The sequence below is a fragment of the Lepidothrix coronata genome, unplaced genomic scaffold (genome assembly GCF_001604755.1).
Source record: "Lepidothrix coronata isolate B3197 unplaced genomic scaffold, Lepidothrix_coronata-1.0 Scaffold105, whole genome shotgun sequence".
In the NCBI taxonomy this organism is placed as follows: Eukaryota; Metazoa; Chordata; class Aves; order Passeriformes; family Pipridae; genus Lepidothrix; species Lepidothrix coronata.
In genome coordinates, this window is record NW_016690285.1 from 3,135,790 (window position 1) to 3,161,733 (window position 25,944).

The 25,944-nt window shown below is 37.8% G+C and overlaps 1 protein-coding gene across 14 annotated transcripts in view; it reads right to left on the reverse strand.

The window, feature by feature from the left end:
* The window catches only part of BAZ2B (bromodomain adjacent to zinc finger domain 2B), a 115,229-nt gene that overhangs the window by 31,864 nt on the left and 57,421 nt on the right, over nt 1–25,944 (reverse strand). For 9 of the 14 annotated variants that reach the window (XM_017823725.1, XM_017823734.1, XM_017823730.1 and 6 more), the window contains 13 exons: nt 22,920–23,075; nt 17,801–17,962; nt 16,520–16,713; nt 14,629–14,835; nt 13,548–13,946; nt 11,384–11,993; nt 9,876–10,172; nt 7,847–7,907; nt 7,219–7,327; nt 6,864–6,965; nt 1,846–2,056; nt 310–402; nt 128–189 (listed from right to left, as the gene is read on the reverse strand). In XM_017823725.1, the coding sequence (XP_017679214.1) occupies nt 128–189; nt 310–402; nt 1,846–2,056; nt 6,864–6,965; nt 7,219–7,327; nt 7,847–7,907; nt 9,876–10,172; nt 11,384–11,993; nt 13,548–13,946; nt 14,629–14,835; nt 16,520–16,713; nt 17,801–17,962; nt 22,920–23,073 (2,661 nt within the window). In that variant the 5' untranslated portion in view covers nt 23,074–23,075. The remainder of the gene's footprint in view (nt 1–127; nt 190–309; nt 403–1,845; nt 2,057–6,863; nt 6,966–7,218; nt 7,328–7,846; nt 7,908–9,875; nt 10,173–11,383; nt 11,994–13,547; nt 13,947–14,628; nt 14,836–16,519; nt 16,714–17,800; nt 17,963–22,919; nt 23,076–25,944) is intronic. The other 5 variants (XM_017823736.1, XM_017823735.1, XM_017823733.1 and 2 more) reach the window with 2 other exon arrangements.

A 25,944-nucleotide genomic window follows, 5' to 3' on the forward strand; every position in this document is an offset into this window, starting at 1 on the left:
AACACTAGATTTAAAACATACACTTTGTTATCAGCATACTTAGTAATTTACTAAATATTTGAAGCACCTAATTCAATAATTCAAAATATAATTTAAAGGGCTCATTTAGGAATCACAGAAAGTTTACCTGTTGCTTCATTATCTTTATCTGCTCCTTTTGCTTTCGCTTTTCTTCAGCTGCCATAATTGCTAACAAACAAAAGCAAAAGAATTACTATCAGCAGAACATGACAAGAGACAGGTTACTTTTAGTTAATGCTTTTCAAAATAATCCGCTAACATGCACAAACTTCAACAAGTAATACTTACCTTGCTGTTTTTTTGCTTCCTTGGCAGCTCGTGCTTGTTCTTGCTTCTGAAGTTTCCTAAGTAGCTTTATTTGTGCTGCTTGCCTGGCTATTTCTGTTACAAAAAGAAAATATTAAGTTCATAAAAACAGTGCTGTCCAACAATAAAGATACAGTCCATGTTCCAGGCATTTGTATGTTGTAAAGACAGAGCAAACAGTGAATTTCTTTTGTACATGCTGACTTTTACAAAATTTCACTATCGACTACCTTTAGTGGCATCTCATGTATCAGTAACTACATCAACAGTGTAAAAACATAGTGTAAGCACAGATATTTTCTACATAAAATAAAATACTATTTTTGGAAGAAAAGAATTGTCTATTAAGTGACAGAATCAGGCCAATAATGCTGTACCATTTTAAAACCATTTCCTTCTTTCTTTCTAAAGCAAAAACATTTTTTCAAAAGTACTATATCAACCTTTTATTCAGAAAGATGGAATTGCTGTTTTCCTTGGAAGTCCCCCCATGTAATTATCTAATTCTTTTTTAACAAGGCAGGGAGGGCACACTCATCTGGGTCACACCTCTCTTTCCTGTGGCTACCTAAATCTAGCCACTCTTATCCTAATTAGTAACCACCTGAAGCTACCCTACATGATAGTATTGCTGAAATTTGAATTAACTGCTTATGGACACACTGATAAAAGCCAGCTGGAGAAAGGATTTTCTGGAAGTTGAATTCAGCTTGCTTTTCAAGAGGTCCAGGACCTCTCTGAGAGCATTCCCCAAAATACAGCTTCTTGTGCAATGACTAAGACCCAGGTAAACATATAGAAAATCCTTGTATAGGTCAGATGATGCTGTAGATACCAAGAGTAGTGTAAACAGGGAAATGACAACAGGGAAACCTTCACGCTTCCACGAGGAAAGCACACAGAAGAAGCAGTTACACCTTAACTGAAACAGAATCTGTAGCTGGATATTAGAATTTATGTCATAGACAAGAACTTAAACTATGAGCTATGGAAAGGCCAAGAGACACAGAAGATCACTTGGTTTAAATTGGCACAATCCATGAGGAGGATGTGGTTAATGTTCACCATGCACCTGAAAAGGACCAATGGGAAACACTACAAAAAACAGGGACGACAAAACAGTACACCTGTACTTCCATTCAACTAGTATGTACTGTACTGAGCAAAATTTAAGGACTTCTAAAACAAGCTAAGAATCTAAAAAGAAATCAAAGAAACTATAATTCTTAGTATCAAATGATAACTCCAAAGTAATAAGACTCTCATGCCACAGTACGAGGACAATAATCATAGAATGGTTTGGGTTGGAAGGGACCTTAAAGCTCACTTCTTCCTTTAAAACCTACACACGTTTACTGATCTCAAAAAAGCCTTCAATAAAAGCATGTACCAAGTTTCCCAAATCAAATCCTGTATACTCATATCCTGCTGAAACACATCACTCTTCCTTAGGAAAAACATTAACTCTCTATATCCTAATACCCTCTCTGTTTGTGAAAACAGTAAGACATTTCTTACCTTGAGCCTGGAGCTTTCTCAAAAGCTTTGCATCGGCGTTGTCCAGGAATTCCGTGCTGCCAACGTTCGGCGGTCGGCCCTTGCGGCGCCTTGTCCGTGACTCCTCCCTGGAGTGCTGTCTGTCTGGGTTTGGTGGTCGTCCTCTACGCCCTTCCATCGCTCTGATCCGGGGAATGACCTCCTCTTCTTTCAGAAGACACCACTGCACACCCTTTTAATCAACACATTTCACAGAGAGGTATTATTAACACAGATTCAAAAAAAAGGACAAATAATTCTAAGACACTTGAGAACACAAACAGCAAGAGACTTTCCCCCCCCAGTAAGTTATAGATAGAAAATATGTGAGAGCTGTGATGTACTATTTGGGTAGGACAACGCTCTGATGATGCACAGAAGCTATATACTGAGAGGCTATCACTCAGAACTTTGTAAACTGTACCACTATGAAAGATTTTGAAGACTATTCAATGACATACAAAGTTATTACCTAGTAGGTATGCCATTACTATGTTATTTTTAATTATTTCTGATCAAGTCAAATTGCTCAACCCTTTTTAAAAGGTGAAATGGATTCTTATTTTGTGAACTCAAAACCAAGTATTCTGCTTTCACATAATCTACTGCTCAACATGAATGAAAAAATGTGTCAAGCCGAGTTCCTGTCTTCCAACCGAGTGTTTACAGAAATTCCAACATACATAACAAGCAAATGCAGTAATGTATTTTCAAATACTGCTTTCAAGTGGCGTAGATCTCAACAACTGAGTTGAAAAAACAGACGCATTTCAATCTTGAAGTTTTAGCACAACTGAGTTCTCTCCTCATCCATTGTAAGTTTATTTCTGTGCCAACTTGAAGCAATCAATGTTTGTAACTTTTAAGCATCCATGTATCTGAACTAAAAATTCAGATACAGATATATTTATTCTCTAACTAAATAAAGTATGCAGCAGTACATTCCACTCTTGCTCTCACTGTTCTTACCAGAGTATTTTGTGGAATCACCAAAGAAGCTACTGAAATACTTTGTTCATAAAAATACCCAAGTTAATCCTCACGTAGAAATAGCTTTACATTAATTGATTACTGAAAAGTAGTTTATTGCCCCTACTGAGCAAAACAGCGCAGTCTAGCTGATCCTGTTTGATTGAACATCCATATTTCAAAATTGTAACATCTTTTACCATTTCCCCAAGTTTTTGAGAAACGCAGGGAAAAAATATGTAAGCTAAGTATCCTTTGGAACTTCTCCATAACTTGCCTTAAAAAGATCTGTAGAAGATTTCAAAAATGCCTGCTAAAGCTGGTAACTTAGAAACTCATTAAATATCAGTTCAGAAAAAATACATTTGGAATGCTTAAGTTTTCATATTTATATGTACATAAACATTAACATCAAATCTGTTGTACCATAACATAAATGATTTTTGCTTATCCTGGCAATTTGTCTTTAATTAGTTGTGCTCATTCTTCACAGTTACAAAAGTTTAACATAACTTCAGTAAAAGCATTAGTTTGCTAGTGAAACATTCAGGTTTCAAGGGAGTTATCAGTATCTGCAAAGATACCTTTTTTTAAGTCTCGATACTCCCAGTTAAGACCATCCCAAGAGTACATGTCACACTTGGTCTGCAAACATTTCAAAGGGCTTTGTTATTAGTTATGTTCTGAAAATGCGCTGCTCAGAACCATGACCTATCATTACTGTGTACAGCATCATGCATCACCCCTAAGGACTTTTCAATCCAAAATATTTACCTCTAACACTTAACCATAAGTTCTCTTACTATCTTTTAAGAGTATTACTCAGGTGTAACTTTGATTTCCCTGCCTGGTACTTGAATTACAATTTATCACAGGTTCAGTTTATTGAGGTAGCTTCAATACTGTACTTATTCACCTACACCAACTTCCAGCCTAGAAAATCTTATTCCATAAAAAACAGATGCCAGGAGAGGGGAGGCAAAACAAAAATCAGAGGAAAGGAGAAGCAGCCATAATTCAAGAAGTACTTTAGAACCTGCAATGGAAATCGCTCTTGCTCTGTATTTGTATGCTCTGTGGTTACTGATACTAATGATAATAAATACACAGAACAGGAAGGTAAGAGGTCTGCAAGATCGTCGGTGCCAGAGACCACCTATTACGTGTATCACATTTTCCTAATGCCACCTAAAAGAGAAACTAGAGGCTGTCAAATGAAGGTAGTAGCAAGTTCAATAGGCAAAAGGAGCAGGTGTTTCAGGGAATGGGGAGAAGACTGTTTAATGTCCTGACAAAGGACAGTGTGCATGGACAACTTTCCACAAGTTTAAGAGAGGACAAGACAAAAATAGTCCAGAACAAAGCCATTAAGGGTTAAGCAAGAGGTGACTGACCATCTACATTTTGTGCTCAGACATCTTTTAAAATCTAACTCAAAATACATTTCTATTAAAAAAACATACAATCTAATATTCTGTGTGGATTTTAAATATTCCAAAGAAAAATATGGGGGTTGAGCCCTAATATAGGAGAATCACAGGCCTCCATAAAATCTAAGCTTTGCCACTCAAACATTAGAGAAATAATGGGAATTACACTGTGAAATGTTGTACTTTATTGCTGAAACTAATCAAAACAAGAACTGCATTCAATTCCTCACCTTTGAGCATCTACCATGTACTGCAACACCATGCTGAATCAGGACATTTGCCAAAAAGGCACCAGACAAGTACATGTGGAAGCAGAATCAAGCTCAAATCCTGCTACCCAAAATATTGAACAAAACCATAGGCACTTTACATGAAGCAAAAATCCACAATAATTTCAGATTAGATTTGTGAGGGAAAATTAACAACAAAGCTTTCTAAAATGAATTGCAGAACTCAGAATAGGACAAACACTCCGATCCATATTACCTAAACTCATGAGGACCCGTGTCCTCTTTAGCACCCCAAATCACATTCACAGTAATAATCTTTCAAAATCACAGCAGTTTAAAGCTTCCAGGTCCTGTCACTGAATTTTCACATTTGCCACCACCACTTCGCCAAACTTCAAGTGTTCTTCTAACCCTACTCTTTCATGGCCCACTTCTGCCAGATCTGCTTCTCTGTTACAGCATTTAACTGCTCTTTGAATAACCTGTAATATCTGGTTGCTTGCGTACCGCGAGTAACAAACACAGGCACTATCAGAAGCAGGTAATCCACATATTTTTGGCTTGCTATAGGTAATTCTTCAGTATAACTGATTTAGCCTTAAGATAATTTTCTTCACATCTTGTTCCATCTCAGAGTTCTCTGAAACTTACCCCATCCCTCTGGATACTTCATATCTCAAAAGGTGACAGAAATATAAAACAAAGAAAAGGAAGAATAACCACAAAAGGCTGTACAGAATAATCAAAACTACCACAAATGCAGATATAAAATTTCTGGAATCACCTCCAGATATCCATGAAGATATGATTGTCGCATATTATTTTGAAGCTGGACAATTCAAACAACTGCAGTAAAAAGGGTGCAAATTCTTTTCATGAAGTATCAGTATCACATACTGTTTTGCTGGGTGCATATTATCAGTCTGAGTGCAGCTCCTATGTTTACATTATAAACTTTTCATTCATACATAAAATGTAAAGACATTTTAGCACAGCTGACACAGCTGCCCTCAGTCTCTTTTTTTCTTAAAAAAAAACCTTTTCCTTTGTTTACCCAAGTCTCAGTAGAACCTAGCACAAACTCCATCAGTAGAAACTGCAGTTTATGTGCAGCAACTTAACGTTCACCCTGCCAGCCCTGCCAGTAGAAATCTGCCCCTCTCACTGCCTTCGCTCTCAAGTTTTATAGATCACGGTTCAAGTCATGAACTGAAGGGAGAAGAAACAGATAACTAGAGAAGGGGACAACACTAATGAAGTAATATGGGCAAGAGACACAAAAAAGGTAACAGGGTAAAAAGTGAGCAGATACATTATGTTCACAGTACAAAGAATTATTTCACTCAAGCAATTCAGGTACGAAATGAAGTTCACAACTACAGGAACTCGTAACTGCTGTTTTCTGAAGGCCAAACACAAAACAAGTTTAGTAATGTTTTACCCTGTAAGCCAGGAATCAGTAAGCACCACCTAGAAGTAGTTGCTTGCTGTGAACTCAGTCTTTAATGCTTTCAAATTTATACCATGCAAACATTACATATTTCTACATGGTATCACAAGGACATAAAGCTTAACTAGAGCCTGAATTCATGACTTGCTGAGAGCTAGTAACATGTTCAGAACGCTTTTCTTTTAAAGAAGCAAATATATTCACTGACAGAAGCCCAAAAACTTTGGTGCGCATCCTGAAGAAATGGCAACGTGGCCAAAATACAGTAACACAGCATGGCACAAACACAGTAACACAATTTCCCTAAACTTCTAGTTTTACTTATCCTTGTGTGGTTTATCTACACACAGTCTAACAGTTCTACCACTGTAAAGTGTAGCTGGGATCGCCCTGCATTCCTTTCCGTAAGTCTCAGGATGCTCAGTCAGTGTTCTTGATAAGGACATACTTGCATATAAACATGCATTTTACACATATATACAAACACACATACACATATATAAATCATGCACATGAACACATGAGAAGAGTGGGATTTAACACATACATATAAACTACTATTGATAGAGCTTGTCCACAATAAAGGAAGACATAAAGGTTTAAGTCAGGAATATCTGCACACTAAGACAGAATAGGTAGCTCAGAGTTTCTGTACCAGCCCAATCCAGGATCAGAGCTGATCGTTAAAGAGTGTGAATTCCTGCTCCCTCCAAACAAAAGCACTGAAGGGAACAGCTTTCAACACTGCCTTGGGTCCAGCTCTCAGCATCTCAATCTCACTACTATTAAAGAAACACGCACAAGTTTTAGAAATAATTAGCTAAAAACAGGCAATGCTTCAGATTGTAGCAAAAATTACTTCACCTACACTTAAGTTAATGCTCCTTGGATCAAAGACTTTACTTTTTAAAAAGTGGATACCTGCGGTCCATCTCTGGCTTCATAGAAGTCACCCACTCCTATTTTTGCACTGAAGCTGAAATTGTCCCTTGAGATATCCATTATTCCATTTCTGCTGAGATACTGAAAAAATCACATATTTTTCCACTTCAGCTTGTAAATAATTACAACCCAGCTTTGACGTACAGCTAACTTTGTGAGTGTAATGTTTTGCACATTCTGTCATTTATAAGAGTTCAAATCAGTAACAGACCGAGATACATTATGCCTCATATCACAGGAAATAAATATCGTTACTGGAGAGAAAAAAATTGCACTTTTTAATTGCAGGCATGCTTAGTAGCATTAGAACAGAGAAGTTAAAAAATGAATGTACCTTTACTACTTCAGGATACTGTCTCAGCTTCTTTCCACAAGGTGCAAAATATGCTACTTCTCCTTGAAGACGACCACCAAAGTTTCTGATTCGGGTTTCTCTTTGCCAGCTAGAGTAATATGAAATAGTTGCATACAACAGCACACTTTTAAAAAAGTAATTCATGTCAACTTGAGAATTTTACAAAAAAAAGAAAAGAGGAGAATGTGACTAGAGTATCACAAATCAGACAAAATCAGAAAATTTTATTATGTAGATTATCCAAATCGACTGTATATATGGATTTACTTATATCAAGCTACTTACATATTACCAGATTTTAAATGGCTTAGAACTATACTTCAGGGAGTTATTTGGAGTCTATATTGACTCAGATCTAGCAATCAGGATTAATTTCCAGTGGCAAAACTGCTAAGAGACAGGTCATGTTTGCAAAATAGCAAATTTAACGCACAAAAATTAACACACAAGATATGTTGACCCAGTCACTGGAAGTCGGAAATCTAAATTGTTGAAGCCCTTTCCTTATTATTCAGCCTCAAAAATTTCTCCACTGTCATTTCTTTACCAATTGACTTTTGAAGGTATTATCTCCCTTTAAGGCAAGGCAAGTACATACACGACCTACCCATATTCGAGAGGAACACGCAGCTCCCGTTCATCTGCTACTCTTCGTCTTTTTGAAATACCTGCAACAGAATTTCTGATTAACACCTAACAGAACTTACAAAATGAAAACATTCCTAAAATGTACCTTTTATGTTTGTATCCCCAAAACAAAAGATAAATAATTTGTTTCATTCTAGGCATTATGTACCTCAATTACCAAGAAAAATCACTGCAGCCGTTCTCCTTTTGAAATACATTTTCCTCTAAGTTTCCTGTAACCTCTTTCTCTGGAATTGTGAACAGAAAAACCTAACTATTCTATACTTAACGACTCGCTTTGCTTGGTGCTCTCGTGTATTGCTAAAATAATTCCTTGCACACCTCTTTTTCTAGACTAGACTATACATGATTTTTTTCAGTACAGAAGATGCAAATGAAAACACTCTGAAGATCCATACATTCTAATAGGTTTAGTCTTCTTAGAGTACTGTGTATAGACAGCAGTTACCTGCCAAATGCAGAAAATTTTCAGGACTATTTCAGCTTTTCGAAGTACAAACAGATGTTGTGTTTGGTGCTAGTGAAGAGACTGAATCAATAATATCACAATTACCAAATGTGAGGTTTTTAGTGTGAGCCAAAGGCTGGTCCTTTTCTCAGATCTCTCAGACAGCTGTAGGACATGAACTATGTAAACAGAACAACTTCTGGAAGATGCACTTCTCAAAAAGATAGTTTGGACCTTGTGTCAAAAATGTGTAAAATGGACACAAACATATGTTGGTGTGTTATGGTGATTCTTCTTAGGTGATTCTTAGGTGAGTACTATTACATCTAAAACAAGGACACAAAACTAATATATTCTATCTCCTACCCCTGTAAACAGACAAACATCTGCTATCAGTCTTTTCAAAGCATCATAAATTAACACAGACCCCTGAACTTTGTAAGTTAACAATTTGGACTACTTCTAATCCATGGGAAATCTTTTACAGACTGTACAATTAACAGGCCTGTTTCTGGGGAAAATATGAAGTAGATCACATTATGCTGCTTCAAATCTAATGCCCTTGATGACATGGAATGAAATTCCTATTCCACCGAATCCAGACATAAAAACCTATTTATAAGCGCATGTCCTCATTTAAAAATCTACTTATATGCATGTTGATTAAACATCAAGTTTCTAATTCATGCAATTTCATTGTTACCATGCAAATTAACAAGTGTGACTTTCAAAAAGGATTCTTTACTGTAGTCATAGTAATTAGTAAATCTTACAAATTAGTCACCAAATAAAGAATTTTAAACACTAGGTAACATCAGGTAAATGCTGAATGTACTTTTCATGAACCTTTCAAAAATAAGTCCTTGCAAAAAAACATAAATTCTATTGAGAATTTTTAAATAATAATGAATAAAGTTATACTCTGACAAAATACAGTTACAAAATTTGTCAAGGAAGGGGCAAAACCAGAAGATTCAGAATGCCTCCTATAATGCCCAGAAATTACAAATAAATAAGAATAACTAGTTTAGAATAAAACGGTAAATATCAAAGACTAAATAACAAAGAGTTTTAATGTAATAAATATTGACTCTGGCTATTTCATCCTACCTTCTGTCAAATAATTACATGAGCTAAAATGTCCTGGTCTAAGTGTAATGTTCTAGTCTGGAGAACCTGCAATTCTGCTGGTTCACTCTAATGTCTGCTACAAACACCCATGAAATAATCATGGAGTCACTCAACTGAGCTGAGGCTGAAAGGGACAAAGTGTCAAAAGACACTTGGTTCAACCCTTCATGGGAAAGGGAGCCTGGCTGAGACTATCTTGCCCCCTGACCGACTGGCACCTGAAAATATCCAGGTAGGGGGCCTCTGACACATCCCTGGGGAGGCTGTTCACTGAATCATTGTTCTTATGGTAAAAGCCTTCCTTCTTGAGGTATCACTTGATACCATCCCCTGGACTACGACTGTAACTCCTTTTACAACACATGGCCCTCAGCTGATACAGGTACTATAAGAGAAGACATGGAGATACCACAGTGGGCACTTGGCGGGAGGGCGGCGGGCGCTGTCCCGAGGAACACCGCCGGCTGCGACTCGGGACATAAGGCAGCTGGAGCCGAGCTGGGGGACTTTGCTACTTGGAGATTGAGCGGGGTGGAATGAGCTGCAAGACCAATGGAAGAGCTCTTCACAGAGGATGACGTTTTATTCAGTTTCAGTGGAGTTTTTTCTCCCTCAGTGTCTGTATCCGATTCATCTTGGTCTTTATCATCCTCATCATCTTCCTCCTCAGACCCTTCTGTATCTGACTCAGAATTACTGTCAGACTCTGTTCAAAAAAAAGTGTGGCAAAAGGCACATTATGACTTGATAACTACTGGAAAGTACATTAAAGTTCTAACACTTGAAACGTCATTTGTCTTATTATATATGTTTTTAATAACACCTCCTGACTATAAATAGAAGGTTATAATTAACTACCTAAACTTTACAATTACTACAACTATGACAGCATAAAGTAATTCTGCATAATAATGCACTGTTCTTTTGAATGGGAAGAGATGAGTGACAGAAGCTGCAGTGTTTTAAGAGGTTGTTCACCCCAGAATGAGCTATAGCTAAATCATTCTGTTAGCCAGGCAATAGCTGGGCACTATCCCAAGAAGGGCATTTCACAGGGTGTGAAATCCATCGTGAAGAGGAAGAAAACAACAGAACTGGGTACAGGCTGAGAGGTGTCAGAATTGGAAGTACGGCGATCTGGGCAAAGGGAAGAGTTACAATCAAGGATACACAGGGTAAGGAACTAAAGATGGGCTACAGCTGTGAGAGAAAAAGATTTGTACAGGGTATGTGGATGAGAGGGAAAGAGAATAATGAAGGTGGGGACCAGACCCTAGGGATATCAGCTCACAGGGGAGAAACGAGTAACTGTGAATACAATCAACTCTTTAAAACAGTCCTTGCTCTTGTTTAAGAGCCTTTAAAATAATAGTCTGGACTGCAGCCCTTAGAACTGTCCAAGTTCTTGCTCATGGACTACTGTGCTCCTGAATGAGGCATAGAAACACGCTTTTCTTGCCACTGTTGACAATTTGAAGGCCTTTGTTTAGTCCCTCTCTGGTTAGGGAAGCCTAACCATCCCCTGGACTATTTTTTGCAGCTAAGCTCTGCCTGCCAGAATCATTAACCACCAACCAGACAATTTCCATCCCATCCCGAGCACCTTGTCACATCAGCAGGACATGAGCTACAGGCCAGGTGACTTATGTGGAAGGCAGGACTCTGATAGCCTTTCCAGAAGGCTGTGGAGCCACCTTACTAGGACAGCTGACCAAGTATCAAAACACTCCAAACATGATTTTGGGTGTGATATAATGGGGATGGGGAGATGTGCTCATTTCAAGGATACAGGTAGGACAGTGTGGGCCATGATGGCCAAATATTTCCTACCCCTATTTTAAAATATGGTGGGAAATGCATGTTTTCAAAACTCAAAAAATAAACTTTTTGCTTTTCCTATTAAAAAGGTTAAACCACCTGATTGGCTATCATCAGAATCATCATCTTCATCGTCCTCATCTTCATCTTCATCATCATCGTCATCATCATTTGAGTCGTCAGAGTCTTTACTGCTGGGGGCATCTGAGTCTACCCCTCTGAACTGCTCCACCACCAGTTTTGCAGAATGGAGGCGGTGTTGTGGTTTTACTGCATTTACTGCATTATTGCTGACTGGTTTATCCTTTCCTGAACCAGGTAACACAGGAGAGGTAGAGGGCATAACAGGTGTCCGGTTACCAGCTGGTTTTTTCCCACATGCACTCAAGTTTACCGGCAAAGAAAAGGGGGCACTGCTAGAAATGGCTACACTTTCATTGCTCTTGGTCTGGGGTTTCGGTTTCGTAGTGAGTGCAAGAGGAGCCTCCTGGATGACGCTCTGAATAACTCCATTGGGTTGGTGATTACCTAAAAGTGCATTTGTCAGGAATGGGTTAGAATGGTTGTTTTCCAAGGATGTCAGTTTTTGATGAGCTGGTGAACTTGATGTTGATTTGGGGCTTGACAAAGCTGCGATGACCTTCTTCAGGTTCTTAGATGATTCCTGTTTCTTTAGCTGTGCTGCTGGGAATGTCTGTTTATATTGTTCCTAAAGAAATAAGAAGACAGGAATAAAATGTGGAGGTGTTTGGTTTTCTTTAGTATTCAGGCAGGTGAACACTAGGAAATTATAAACATCTGCTAAGCTATTTTCAGTACGTCAAAAGCAGGCTACACAGAAGAGATGAGTAACCACAAGTTACACAAATCTTGCATGATTTTCACTGTAAATCAAGTAGGAAAAGACAAACTGAAATCAAGACTAAGTTGATCCAAATTATGTAGGGAATATTTCTCACATGCTATATTGCTCTAGACAGTGACTTTCATAAATATATTAAGTCTCTTGAAAATAGTAATTTTTAGAGACTACTCTTGTGTACCAGCATAGGAAAACCCCCACTTACTACTTATTTCTGTATATAATGATATCATTAGTGAATGTAAAACTACCGTTAATAATTTTTTCATTTAAAAGCGCAAGGTAATGCATTTTTAAACACTAACAGCCACAATACCAGCAGAAAGCTAACAGAAGACTCTTGGCATAGAAAAATTTTATTAAAAAAGTAAACAGGGGTGGGGAGAAGGCATTAGTCGTAAGTGCTGTGATATACTAATTTTTTAACTGAAAAAGTAGTTCTTCAAGGTTTGCCAGGTAAAACTTAATCAGCAGTGGCTCAGAAATGCATGTAAAGCTTACACTGTCTTTAGTCTAAAGATTCTTACAAAGGAAAAAACCTCACATCATCTTTGATGGAAAACATAATAAAATGGATAAAGATGGTATATTTTCAATCAATTTTTAAAAATAAAGTCAAGCGTAATACATTCTTGAACTTACTAACATTTAAAACTGAATCTGAAATTATGAAAACCTCCAAAATAAATATTCACACAATGCATACCTCCAGTACATCTTTTAGAGAAATCAAACCACTAAATGGGGATCACCAGCTAAAGAGCACCTGGGATAGTGGAAGGTGTCCCTGCCCATGGCAGGGGATGGGACTGGATGGTCTTTAGGCATCTTCAAACCCAAACCCAAGCTGGGATTCTAAGAATCTATGGAAATAGCCCTGCTGATTTTTAATAGCTATCAGTGCATAAATATCTGTCTTTAAAGAGCAAACAAAACTCAAGGTTACATGGAGCATTTTTTTAAGAAAGGCTGTCAGCTTCTTTTTTTAAAATCATAATTAAACCAGGTAATTTTAATTACTTTGACTTAAAACTATCCAGCTTGAAATGAAGTGAAGCTGCGCTTACAATACTAGATACATGAAGCATTAAATCAACATTCTCACTGAAACTAGAAGCACAGGAAAAATATCCAGGCCACACGATTTATCCATGAGTACTTTCCTTATTTTGATACTGATTTTAGCTGCACATTGTCCTTAAGAGATGCATGACCCACACAATCTAATTAATTTACACCATTCAGAAATCCAGATTAACTTTAAAAGCACATAAAACTTCATGATTATGAAAAAATATACACTTATAATTTTAACACATTGTATTTAAAAGAGCTTGACAGCAGTGTTCCATCTTGTTAGGCAAGTAACACAGATCACAAATAATCAAAACAGTCACTCACCCGTTTTGATCTGACATCGTTGGTCAAAGAGAGAGATTCTTCAGAGGTATTTTTATTCCCTGCTTTGAGTAGGTCAGGGGAAGGAACTATGAGTTTTAAATAGGTTTCCTTTTTGGCTTGATGTACCAAAGACAAAGGTTTCACATTAGGAACCAATCCTGTAGACTGTATTACACTTGTGTGTTTGTTCACAGATTCCTCCTTTGCCTGAGAGCTTTGGAAAATAAACGGAAGCTGCTGTGACAAAACCTGAGGCTGCTTCTGCTGGGACTGGAATGATGAGTGAGTCTGGGAATCAGACACAAGAGGTATCTGCTGGTGTGTTCTTTTTTCTTGAGACTTTTCATGTGTTTTTTGTCCGTCAGTTTTCGTATCTGTTACATCACTATGCATTAGCACCTGCAAAATATGTATTTTTGACTGTTCACTATAGAAGTTAAAAATCCTTTGATAAAAACAACACACATGATCAGCCTCCATGAAACAATTATACTATTCTAGGCAGAGAATCAACAATAATAATTTTAAAATCAGTCTTGTAATATATTTATTGTTCAGTTAGGTTTTTTCCCCCAGATAGTTTCAGCATGCGCAGACAATGCTTACTAGAGAAGGAGTATTAAACCATGGCTGTTCTAAATGTATTTTTGACTGTAAACCTAACAGGATACAAAAAAATTCAAATCTTCTCATTCTGCTGCCTACCAGGGAAAGTAACCATTCTAGTAGGAAAAAACCACCTGCTGAAGCAACATCCATAAAGATATATTTCCAATGCACTATTAACACACAGTACTTAATTTCTTTGTATTTCCTATTTTACAACAGACATAAGAGTCTACCAGCTCTTAAACTCCTAGCCCGGAAAGAACAGCAGTACATAGACATGCTCACACACAAAGGAAGCAAAAAAAACCATAAACAGAAAACTCTGAAGCAAACCTAAAAAAAGTATTCTTAGCATTTATTAACATGCAGTTAAATATTGCTTGCTATTTTTTCACAGACGGGAACAGTCAGTGTGTCACAAACAGCCTGTAGTGACAGGACTGTGAGCAGCAGGGTGGGGTGTTACACCTACCTTGTTCTTGCTTTTGTGGTGTGCTTCGTTTTCAGAATCAGATTCATCATCTTCACTCTCTTCAGCACTCTGGTCCTCCTCCTCCTCTTCATCTTCCTCTAGGTCATCCGAGTCACTGCTACTTATGCCTTCACTTGAGGTGTCTGAAGAGGAGCCCGAATCACTGTCACTGTTACTAGAGCTTTCCATTGCTTTTTTTCTAGGCTTCTACCAGAAAGATGAATTCTCTGTTAATGGTTCAGCTTTAATTCGTTACATAATCTTATTACTACACATACTCCTTGGAACAAAGAACAGTGAGACTTTAGACTACAGTGATCTGCTGTCCTTAAAAGAGAAAGTGTTTCACAAGATGATGAAAATTAAAAACTGGTCACAAAGTTCCACTGCAGTATTCTTCTGACCACACACAGCTGGCATCACTACATTTCAAAGCAATACATCAAATTAAGGCCTGGTCACGGACAGTGTATCAGAGCATCACAATGACATCTATCTCCAACACTGTTATGCTCAACAGACATACCATGATACGCCACAAATATACCGTGATGAGTGAGGATCCCACACTGTGTTAAAGTCACTTTTCGGACACATTTTTGGTTTATCACTGTTACGTACAACCCTTTGAATCATCACATACACACACAAGACAAAAGAAACTGGATGAGAACTTATAACTACAACTTTGATGATCAATGCTTCTATCAACTGAGAAGTTGTTTTTCAAACACTACAGGCAAAAAAATTCACGGAATACAAGTTACTATCAGACTGCACTTGAGGATTCCCCAAGATGGTAGGACAACAGGACTAGAATTCAATTCAGGAAGAAAACATTGCACAAAATGTAACTCTTTAGATTTTCATCAACTGTAAAAAGCAGTTTGGATCAGCTTTGCCTTCTTTAAAAAAAAAAACCTAAAAATTTATTTTTACATTTTTTTAGATATCATCCTCAAAAGTAAACTACAACTAAGGAGATGACTGAGGAAGTCAGAAGATGAATACTAAAAAACCAAAATCCTAAAGAAAGGAACATTTAGAGAAGTATAGCTAAAATGTTTAAAAATAAACCATACCTTTTAGAAGAAGAGGCAAGAGTTGTTATATTTGAAATTTAGAAATGTAACATCATTTGTACAAAGCCCAGCAAAAAATACTCCCATATGCCCCCTTACTTATTCCTCTGACTTCAATTCCTGCCATGGCTTCATTCTAGCACACTGAAATAAAAATACAGATTTTTTGGGGAGGGGTGGTGGTGGAGTGTGTTAATCCTCCTCATGATGGAATTCTCATTTAGAGTATTTTGTATGTTTTCATTGGAAAGCTTGTTCAAATCATTACATTTACAAATACCAATTACCTCTAAGTTTCAGAGGAAAGAAGTTACAAATGTCAGCATTACAAATGTTGAGTAAGACTACGAAGAACCACCTCCACTTCAGTATTAGAAAATTTACAAATAGAACTTAGGAAACAAAACCCTTGAGAACCTGAAACTTATCTGCTCCAGACAGAAAACTTAAATGTTAAGATATAGAGCAAAACACTCTCAAGAAAGCTACTTGTCCATCTAGTCCATCATCTTACAGCAACTCAGTATTTAATCAAGTGAAACTGGAGTCTAAAATCAGTGCCCACATCAAAAGAAAGTCTCTCAATCGTACAGAATTTACAGTTCAAGACAAATGGTTGCACAAAGGAGAAGATAGCAATGCTGACAAGCATGCTGACTGAAATTTCAAAAGAAAAAAAATAAAAACAGGCAAAGAGAGGAAGAACCCAAAATATTTGGCGTTCGGAAAGAAGGCTTAAAAATGCTACTGTTTGCAGAACACTTCTGTCAATTTTTGTCTGAATCTTCAGTTTCTTTTTGTGTATTTACCTTATCTTTGATTTTGTCAGCCCTGGTGTCCAGAAGCTGAACTTTGCTTTGCTCCTGGTTGTATTTGCGCCCTCCTGCTCCTGAGGTCACAGCTTTCCCTTGTCCTGCTGACGTTGCAATGCTCGTGGAGAGCACAGACGTGCTGACAGCAGACACTGCAGTGGTACTGCTCCCATTCAGTGATCCATTTACACCTGAAGATGACAGATTCACAAAGTGACACTTAAAATAAATCTGAAGTAGCAGATACTTTCTTTGAGATGCTCCAGTCACACTAACCTAGCTTCCATAAGCACATAACAATATACTAGACTACTTACAGGTTACTCCCCACATATACCAAAAATTTGTTATCCAAGTGTCATTTCAATTTGGAGTTGGTTTAAACATACAGAACACCCATGATTTAAAGGACAAACACAATTAATGCTGTAAGGGATGCGGGGTGGGGGGAGGGGGGAGAAAAAAATCTGAAATTGTCCGTTTTCAAGTCATAGAATCATAGAATATGCTGAGTTGGAAGGGACCCGTCAGGACCATCAAGTCCAACTCCTGACTCCACACAGGACAACTTAAGTTAAACCACAGATCTAAGAGCTCTGTCCAAATGAGCCTGTTCACCCTCTCTGTGAACGTTTTCCAACAGCCACATGAACTCTCCACTGCAGCTTTATACTGTTTTGTATCCTCTCACCAGACACCTGAGAGCTGAGACCCAGCACCTCCTTCTCCACCCCCATCATGAGGAAGCCCCAGACAGCAGTGAGGTCATCCTCAGCCTCTTCTCCTCTAAGCTGAGCAGACCTAGTATCAAACACCAAACCAACGTATCTCACATCTTCCAAAGGCGTGCAATACCACATAAATACTGAAGAGCAAGAACATGCTGTCCTGGGGCTCTTTTCAGCAATACCCTGCAGCTGCAGCAATCTCTCCCTCCGTACTCCCCACAAACAAGGCCTGGTGCCTACTTCAGATGTGTACAGGAACAGGAGTCACTCTGCAAGGCCTCCTACAGAAACTGCACACGTTAAAAGAAAACCTTTCCCTACTACTCAGTCACAGACACACTATCTAAGGAAGAAGAGGGAGGGAAATATTAGCAAAAGAATATTTTGTTATTGAAAGCTCACACCTGTATGCCTCGTGCTTAGCTAACAGGATCAATTTTTATAGAACTGTTTGCAAGTGGGAAGAATGATCAAAGGTAAAGCTCAAATTCCAACTTCTGCATGTGCAGAAGTTCAACATGATTATTCCCTCTACAACTGCAGCCATTACCTTTGTCTGTACTGCTCCGACTACTTTTTCCCGTAGTTCTCGAGTGGAACGAAGCAGGATCATGATTCTGTGCAGCAGGTGCAAACAGTGGTGGAATTCCCAAGAGTGGTGGGAAAAAAGCTGCCCCGGGACGAGAGTGCGTGTCTGCTGTTCGCCACCACTCTGCACCACAAAGGAAACCAAAACGAACTTCAGTTGTTTAAACAGTGTATTTCAATATTTCAGTAAGTATATTGCATATACGTATATATGCATATATATAATATGTGCATATATATATATATATATATGCATTCATATAGATATCAAGAGAGATAGAGAGCAAGCAAGCAGATTTATTAAATCTAGAGTTAAAACAAAACAGTTTGGAACTTCTCAAACAACACACATTTCCTGCAGCAACTCTGGTCTTAAGGCATTAAAGCCATCAGCTTTATTTATATGCATTCTGAAAATAAATACAAGAGAGAAAAAAAACAACACAGCTAGATGAACTGGATTGTAAAAATTACAGGTAAAACCTAATCATAGGTGGAGCTGTGCATACTTTAAACAGTAAGGAGAGTGAATCTAATGCAGAAAGGAAAAGAAGTGAAAAGGAAAAAGAAAACAGGAAGTGACCAGAAAGAAGTAAAAAGAGAGTTTATTTGAGCTGCTGCACACCTGGAAGGTTGGGAAAGGGCAGAACAGAAGGGAGCAAGCACAGTATAGCAAGTCAGCACGTGTTCATAAGTTAGGACAAGGCAAGAATTCATAGTAATATAGGTGAGAGACAAAAAACAAAGGACCAGAAATTCTATAATCCTGATAAAGGAAACTTCATAGGAGTTTCACAGTTAAACTTCAATTTTTGAGATAGCCTGAACATGGGGATGGAAGACAAAGCATGGAATTCCCAGATATAAAAGCATACATAACCAGAAGAACAGAACAGCAGGAATTCATTTGCCCTTAACTGCACTGATGCTAACCATGGCAGGTGATGTGTACAGTATTTCCTTATCCTTTTGACCTGAGTTTGAATGCACTGTATTTCAGTTCTACATTTGTTGAACGTAGTTCAAATGTCTTTAACATCAGCTTGTAAATTATCACCAAAAAAAACCTCAAAACCCATCACAACCAACCCAAACCTCATTTCTGTATCTTCTTCCACAATGCTTCCTTCTCACAGACAACAGTGGTGATTCTTAATGATGCTAATGAGCAACACTGCATTGCAAGGTTTCATAATACTTTGAAGACCTGAGATTGTTCACCATCTTTCTTCATCACACACAAAAAAAAGAGTTGGTAACTTTACACTATATTACACATTACTATGGCCTTATAAAAAGATGCACTGTGTGCTAGCTAAGCCATTATCTAATGTGTCCAGAAAAGAGAAGCCATCCATTTTTAAATACACATTTAAAAACAGGGAAGAAATAAAATAAAGAAAAAATGGAAACCAAGTCTTGTAACAATAAACTGAATTGTAACGGCATTTTCCCGCTTTCTGACTGGATGAAAACACTAAGAGTCTGTTTAGCAATTAATTCTATTAGTTCCTTAATTTTTCCTATTAAATTTGCTCTTCAAGTTACTAACTTACCTCAGACATGCTCCACATAACTAAGACTCATATTAAACCTCACTCCTTAACATTCTTGCCTTCCTTCAAATAGGTTAAATATTTTTGAGCTCAGTTTTTGAAATTCTACTAGCCACTGCACAGATAATGATTGAGAGCGTTACTCCAAAGGGCAACGTACATTTCAACAATGCCAGTCTCTTAGGAACAAGGAATGATAACTGTGAATGCCTTTGTTAATAGTAATGAACTTCATGGTGCAATACAAGCTTTTCAAAAGAGCTAAAAAGGAATAAATACTTAAATAAACACAAAGTATCAATGTGCCAATCAGCAGAAATACCAAAATAATGTGGTATTTAAGGGAATTCCACCTTACACAGCAAATCTGAGAACTGCTTGGGGTGACAGAAATTACTGTGTATTTTCCTCCTCTCTCTGTTGTCTTTTAATCATTACAGTGGCAGCAAAGTTTGCGTTCTACATGCCTCCCAACACCAGTAAGTCTTCCTAACTCCCTGTATGCGTGATTCCAAACTACTTATGTGAGTGATTTCCTAGTACTGGTCTCTCAGTGTAAAAAGCTGTAAAGCATGGAAAAGGCTGGAAATGGTTTATACATTCATAAGTAACATCACCCAGTCCAACACTGGTTTGAAAAACAAAAGCCTTCAAACAAATAGAGAAACATCAAAAAACTCTTCATTTAAATGAAAAGCACTGCATATCTCAGTAAAGCACCTCAAAAACACAAGGCATTTTAATAAACTCCAAATATGCTCTCACAGAACCAAACACACAGGACTCAACTCATTCTTCAACTTTCCTTCATAAATCATAGGCTAAAAGATGCTAGACTTGGACTAATTTAAAAAAAAAAAAAAAGAAATTTTAGAAAGGGATAGATAAAACTGCACACTACTGAGAAAGTTGATACATAATTTAGGCACAAACACTGGTGATGATTAACTCTGAAGAGGTAAGAATTAAGAATATAATGAATACACACAGAGCACAGCCCCTCTAAGCTGCATTTTAAAAAGTATCCATAACATGGCAACTCTCATAGACACAAAACACTGAACTATGGTTCTCATATGAGAAAAAGCTGTTGATTTATATTCTTTCAAAGTTGCTAACATTCTTGTGAGGGTGAATTTAAACCTCTTTCTTGAGTCAATTTACTTTTCCAATGTGTCTTCTTATTTTCAGCAATGGGTGAACAAGAAGAAAGCAAGCAAAGTTCCTGTTTACTTGATTAGAATGCTTTAATTATTCAGCAACTAGTCTGTATTAACCAATTAAACTAACAGTATGTGATATATTCCATAATGGTTTCACACAGGTGCTTTGTCTTTTTGACCTGGGAATATGCCAAAATAATTTATTTGTAGTCTAATCTCCCTGGCAAAGCATAAAGACTGCCAGTCCTAACTCACCACGTATTGTGGGGACTTGATAGAATATGCAATCAAATTTATTGCAGAAACTACTTAGTAGACTATTGATTGCTGCAAAGAAAATAAAGAGATAAACTGGAATTAAAAGAATCTCTCTAATCTAATGCATAGATTAAGATGCCTTTACCTTCTCTTAGTAAGAATAATTGCTCATTCTTAAAAAAATTATTTTATTAGATACTAGAGAAATGCATTTTTAAATTTTAAGATAATTTAATTATCAGATTGAGATTGGACAGACATTCATGGGGTTTTTTTAAATATCACAGAAGTGAAGAACACCTCAGTTTAGGAACAGGCTAAAATATTAGTCTACCTTGGCTTCAGAGTAGCTTGTACGTTCAGGAATCTTACAACTTCAGTGATGGGTCATTCACGGGAAAAGTCTTTGGCTGGCTGACAGCATAAACACCTCTGTGGGATTTCTCTAGGACAGCCTCTACCTTTTCTGAGTGGATACAACAGTAACCACAGTGCACTGTGTCAGCACAGAAACAGATATACTCAGAAATAAAACTGATGGGACAGCACAGAGTGAGCTACATTCCAGCTTGGTTTAGGAAGACAAAGTGTCTTTGACAAAATATATATGTTCTAAAGCATCAGATGCAGCCAGGCAAAGGATCTGACCATCAAAAAAATGAATCCTGAGAATTACTATCAGTCTTTATGACCATTAGCCACCAGACAGAAATGAAACCTTTTTTTTAAAATAAAGGTTGAGAATAGAATTTTTCAGTGTCCTTTACTGAAGAAGTACTGGGATTTTCTAGTGAAGACCAAAACTGACAGTTGAGGATCTTTATTACATGATTCATCTCTTCGGTCTTACTGAATTTTGGCAGACCAAACATATGTCTTATGTATACATGCAATGTTACGGGACATACAAAATTACATCCTGTAGTATCTACAAAGCAAAAGCAGCAAAGAGAGATAAAGGAGTCACAGAAATCCTCAGGGTGGAACTGCACATTTATAGCCACACGCTAATGAACTCCTGCTACATTCTGGGGACCACCACTGAGAACCAATTCAAACAGCACAGGCTAATGAACACAGCCAAAAACCACTTTTGGAGCTGAATTTGCAGTGGAGGACTGAAAAATATGATACGTTGTTATTTATTCCTTAAGAGTTTTAGTCAAGAATTCTTCTGACTGATTTTAGAGAAATTAAAATAAACAGGTGAGACATAACTCTAGCTACACAGACATTCTTGTTCCTACTTTTCTTCCCAGGGCAGCTGCAAATGAATACGTGCAGGATGTAGGAGGGAACTTGGAATCTACTCACTCTGTACTATCAAGGCAGAAGATTTTTTCAATTTGTAGAATATACTTTTGCTCACTCTACTGCAAGAACCAAGTTTGTTCTGAAAGCAGTGGATTACCATGAATTTAAGATGAAAAAATTTCTATTTACAATATATGTCATAAGAATCAGTAAAACCCAGGCTAACAAAAAGAATGTTCTCAAAAAAAAAATCATCTCTTCAAAAGTGAAGAGAGAAGCGGCAGGGAAGAGTTATTTACCATTTCTTGTTCTGTCGATGACATAGGAATCATTCAGTTGAAATATGAGTTTCATTCACAAAAAATTAGATTCTTGCACGGAGAAATCTTTTATACATGTTTGTGATTCAAGACAAGATGTTTCATTCTAGTCAAGACTATCCAAGACCCTTTCAAGTTCCACTATAACAAACTATTCATCCAAATATAAAAATACAGTATGGGTTGGGCTTGAATGCTGAGAACATGATGATTATTAGATCTTAATCTGAAAGTGGCATAGAGTTTGCTAGATCAACCCTTTACTTGATCCTTGCTTTCAAGGCAGCCTTGTGAACTGAAATTTTTTCGCATTTTAAAGAGGCAATTTTTAATTAATTTCAATCCTTCAATAAATAAGTACTACGTAAAATGTATTCACAGGAAATGAATGTTGCTTGGCAAAACAAAAAAACCTCAAACATTTTTCTCTGATGCATCTGTGCAACCGTTTTATATTGACTTGTAATAATAATTACAAACGTTGACAAACACTATAATTACACCGCAATATAGACTTGAGTCATTTTTACCACATGTGCTGATTGTGGAACTCAGTGTCGCAGCTCCCGTGGAAAGGCCACCTTTCGATCCTTCTGAAGCTCCCGATGGTGTCGACGATGCTGGAGTGGAAGCAGCTGCAGCAGAGGAGACTGATGGTGACGTTAACCGCTCTCCAGACTCCATATCTGTAAGAGAGAAGAGAAATGTCCTCCATGGCAGGAAAGGAAATCACAAGGGACTACAGGGCTCTTTGTGCTAACTGCGTCTCAGGATCTGTACTAAATTCTTGAGAGGTTCCTACGAGACCTTCACACGAGAAGTACATCCCACTAACAGCCCCCAGCCACCAGGGAACCCAGCACAGTTGCAGCATTAAGGAAATGGGGTAGTGCTGTTCAGAGTTCGATCACACTTCTACTTGAAGGCCTACGGTCTCAGCTGGGACCACTACCCACACTCTGTGCCAGGGAGCTCCAGCTCAGCTCAGCCCAGCTTGGCCCCTTCAGCCCCTGCCAGAGCCAGCCCACACTGCAGCCTGCCCATGCCCAGCCCTCCTACCAAGATCCCATGTATCACATTCTAGCTTTCCTCTAGGACAGCATCAGCTCCCATCTTCTGCCACTCCTGATCAGACAACATCAGAGATGGGCCCTGGGCCTGACAGGTTCCGTTATTATGTCTGACTCTGTGACCAGCAGTGTCCAGATCCTGTGGGACTGTGCCGGAGCCAGGAAGAGCCCTGCCTGCATAATCCTCAACTGCCAGCCTGTCCCTCGCAGAGCAGTCCTGCTCTTGCTGCTCTCTGACAGACACCAGCTTTAAAGAACCTGTAGTATGTGCCCAAAAGTCCATACTGTAGACTCTTAATTTAAGGAAAGGCCCAGTAATTATGGTAAGGTAGTATAAATATAAGAACTCCTGTAAGTTGGTAGGAGGTTTTTTTGGTTGTTGTTTCCTCATGAGCTTCTCATACAAAATAATACATTTTTATTTGTGCCATGAATTGTCTAAATCAAAAGTTACCAGACTTATTTCACTGAACAAGCATGTGCAATTTTAAGGAAAACAGATAGTAAAATTATTCTTAAAAACACTAGTTGTTGAGAAATAGTTTCTCAAATACCTAAAAAACGCAGTCAAGACAGTGATGTCTTAGCACAGCGGTAGCAGCATCAACAGACTCTGACTAAATCTGCCAGAGCGTCAGTTGATGGTGAGTCAGGATCAGAGTATAAATAAGGTGAGGAAGAAATCTTCTCAGAGTCCCTGTATTATTAAAAAAGCAACGAGACAAAGCACATTGAACTCTGAACAGGGAAACTCCCAAGAAACCAGCTCCTGTCCTGGAGTCTCCCAGGAACAGAGGCAACACCCTTTCTCAGATTTACCATTGGAAAGTGAGGGGGGCAAGTACTGAGCCTAAGTCAAACAACTGCTACAAAATCTCACTCCCAGTACCTGTGAAACACAATGCCAAGTACACAAGAAAGATCCACTTTTCCAAGTTCTATTTTAAACAATTTAGAAAACTGATGTGTTAAACAGCACTTCTAATCTAAAGTTATATTAGACAGTGACTTCCCCAATGCTCCCTTGGAAAGCCAGCATAAAAGCTGTTATCTGTGACTCCAGAAAGATGCAGTACCCTTGGTTCCTCTCAGTCACTAAAAATGAATCTTAAAAAGACAAAGCAAATACAAAAGCAAAATCCATGGAGAAACACACAAAACATTGTGAAGATACACTGTGCCCATTTTAACTAAATTGTTAATTCCTCATCACTAATAGTTTTTATACACGGCCACTTCTATGTACCGAAGAAGTCTCCAGGTTTTGCTGGCAGAACAAGAGGCAGCACTCTGGCAAAGTGAAAACTCTGCTGGCATGGGAGGTACAGTCTGTCACACAGGACTGCCCACCCTCTGCACCACCTGCCAACAGCCGCACTGCCCACAACACCCAAAGACTTCACTGCTTTTAGTCTTTACAGCCCAATTTATCACACATCATTTTCACACATGTAGAAGAAAACTAATTTTTTTTTTCTGCAAACACAGAAAAATCAACTACTTACACTCATATGTCACCAAAAAAAAAGTATCTACTAATATACTGAATATGAAGGCTACGACTATTCACTTCCGAACAACAGCAGAAACACAAAACCTATTTCCTTCAGATAATTTATGAAGGAAAAATATTATTAAACATTTTAGTTTTTAATTCTGAACTCTTAAATGCATACTTTCCTCCAATTAAACATTTTCTATCCACAGGTAAAGAATACATGGATTTTTAGTAATCTGTGATTATAATTAATCTAAACTGCTACTCTGTGGAGGCAGGCCACTGAAAAATACTGTGTATACCACATATTACATACATGTATGTCTACTAAATTTTAGAATTATTCTTGAGGATAATAATTAATAAAAATCCCTTTCAAAAGGGATTATAGTTTAACTTTGCACCTGCAGTAAGTCTGTAGCATTTGCAAACACATGCGTTATTTCGTGCTACAAAAAATGTACTATTGTTAGTATACAGAGACCTATAAATAGACACAAATAATTATGACTAAGTATTTTTTTAGTCACTATGAATGACAGGACTTATTTGAGCCCAACAAGCATTCCTTGTACAAATTGAAATTTGTTGTATTTTGGTACTCACTGTTTTAAGTATGGCTACGTGAACTTACTGTATTTACAGACAGCATAAGGAAAATTAGAAACACATCCAAATGGTACTACTGCAGTAATCATTTGTAAAAGAGGAGGTCCTTCTAAGCTTTAATGCAAACTTCATTCAAAACTCAGGATTGACACTTCCTATTTTACTTACGTTCCCCCTCAAAAAAATCCAGAACTCTCGAATTTCTAAAAAAAAAATAAATAAATCTGTAATGTTGTGTAGAATAATACAGCACTAAAATAAGTCTTTACAACAGAATCACAGAAGGCAACCTAAATGGTTGGAAAAGCCCTCCCAGCCCATGGATCCCCCCTGTGCCCGATGCCCACCTTGTCCCCCAGTCCAGAGCACTGAGTGCCA